This window comes from Meleagris gallopavo, chromosome 7, assembly GCF_000146605.3.
Source record: "Meleagris gallopavo isolate NT-WF06-2002-E0010 breed Aviagen turkey brand Nicholas breeding stock chromosome 7, Turkey_5.1, whole genome shotgun sequence".
Classification (NCBI taxonomy): domain Eukaryota; kingdom Metazoa; phylum Chordata; class Aves; order Galliformes; family Phasianidae; genus Meleagris; species Meleagris gallopavo.
In genome coordinates this window covers 17660052-17661703 of record NC_015017.2, presented here as the reverse complement: position 1 = coordinate 17661703, position 1652 = coordinate 17660052, and the positions used below count along the sequence as shown (strand labels likewise).

Genomic DNA, 1652 nt, shown 5'->3' with positions numbered 1-1652 from the left:
GCTGCAGGCTGCAGTCAAGCACCTCCTGCCCGAGATCAAGCCTCAGGACGCCAGCAAGCTGTGCGTGGTCATCGACTTGGACGAGACGCTGGTGCACAGCTCCTTCAAGGTGGGAGCACCCCTATTGGGGTGGGAGGGAGGTTTATGGACCACAGGAGCCCCTCACCCCACGCTGACCCCACTGTGCTCTCCGCAGCCGGTGAACAACGCTGACTTCATCATTCCGGTGGAAATTGATGGTATCATGCACCAGGTATGGGGCTGTGCAGTGAGGGCTTGGGAAGAGTTTGAGGGTCTGGTGGGGTGCCCCCCAAAGAGGCTGGCGCTGGGTTCAAGTAATCCAGGATAGGCTGTGGTCTGGCAGTCAGCCTGTTCTAGGTTACTTGGCTCCGGAGCCCGCCCAACGCTTCATCCTGGAGATGCCAGGGACAGCGGGCACCCTCCTGACTATCACCAAGCGGTGTCCCCTCATTCCAGCACAGGGCATGTCTCCTCCCTGCTGCTGACTGGGGTCAGGACGTGGTGCCCTTTGGGGTGCGGGGCTCCGCCAGGGTGGTCACAGAGGGGTGGTGCTGGCAACCCCCTTAGGGTTAGGGTTATGTGCCGCTGGGTTCCTCAGTGCTTGTGCCTGTAGGTGTACGTGCTGAAGCGGCCGCACGTGGATGAATTCCTGCAGCGCATGGGAGAGCTGTTCGAGTGCGTGCTCTTCACTGCCAGCCTGGCCAAGGTGAGCGGCAGCTCCAGTTACACTGTTGTCCCCTTCCTTGGGCACCGTGAGTCCCCCACAGCCACACACCTACGGGCATCACTGGACCTTTGTCCACCTCTGGCCCTTGGTGACAAACCCATGGGCACCTCTGGACACTGGATGTCAGCAGTCCCTCTTGGTGACCACCCATGGGCACCACTGGGTCCCCCTTGGCCACCCACCCATCGACCTCGGGACCCCAGACGTTGGCCATCATTTGTCTCCCTTGCGCAACCACCCATGGGGACCACTGAACCTTGAGCTCCATGTTGGCCACTTCGATTCCCTTTGGCCACCCGCTGACCTCTCCTCTCCCCGCAGTATGCGGACCCCGTGGCCGACCTGCTGGATAAATGGGGGGCGTTCCGTGCCCGGCTCTTCCGCGAGTCTTGCGTCTTCCACCGGGGCAACTACGTGAAAGACCTGAGCCGCCTGGGCCGCGACCTGCGCCGCATCATCATCGTGGACAACTCGCCCGCCTCCTACATCTTCCACCCCGACAACGCTGTACGTACCCCGTGGGTGGGGGCGGTCCGGGTGGTGGCACAATGGGGCTACAAGGGACCCAAGGTCCTGAGCCGGTGGCCGTACCTGCAGGTGCCGGTGGCCTCGTGGTTTGACAACATGGCAGACACGGAGCTGCTGGACCTGCTGCCCTTCTTCGAGAGACTCAGCAAAGTGGACGACGTTTACACAGTGCTCAAGAAACAGCGGACTAACAGCTAGTGGTGCCCCAGCGTGGCTGGCGGTGGTGGCCCGGTGGCAGCCTCACTGGGGGACTGTGGGCGTCCCGGTGTTCCCCCATCACCACCCCATTCCCCGCTGCGATGGTCATGGTGGGTGCTCCACGCAGAAGGGGTGCCCGGGGGTGACCCTCTGGGGACGTGTTTGGAGGGGTCCTGTC

The 1652-nt window shown here is 62.8% G+C and overlaps 1 protein-coding gene across 1 annotated transcript; it reads left to right on the top strand.

Moving 5' to 3' along the window:
- Position 1: 1 nt before the first annotated feature.
- Positions 2-1646, top strand: CTDSP1 (CTD small phosphatase 1; the record flags this gene model as incomplete). The annotated part of the gene is made up of 5 exons (XM_019617366.1): positions 2-109; positions 197-253; positions 635-727; positions 1070-1255; positions 1346-1646. Coding segments are annotated over 5 exons (573 nt in total), but the record flags the coding sequence as incomplete, so codon positions are not given.
- Positions 1647-1652: the final 6 nt, after the last annotated feature.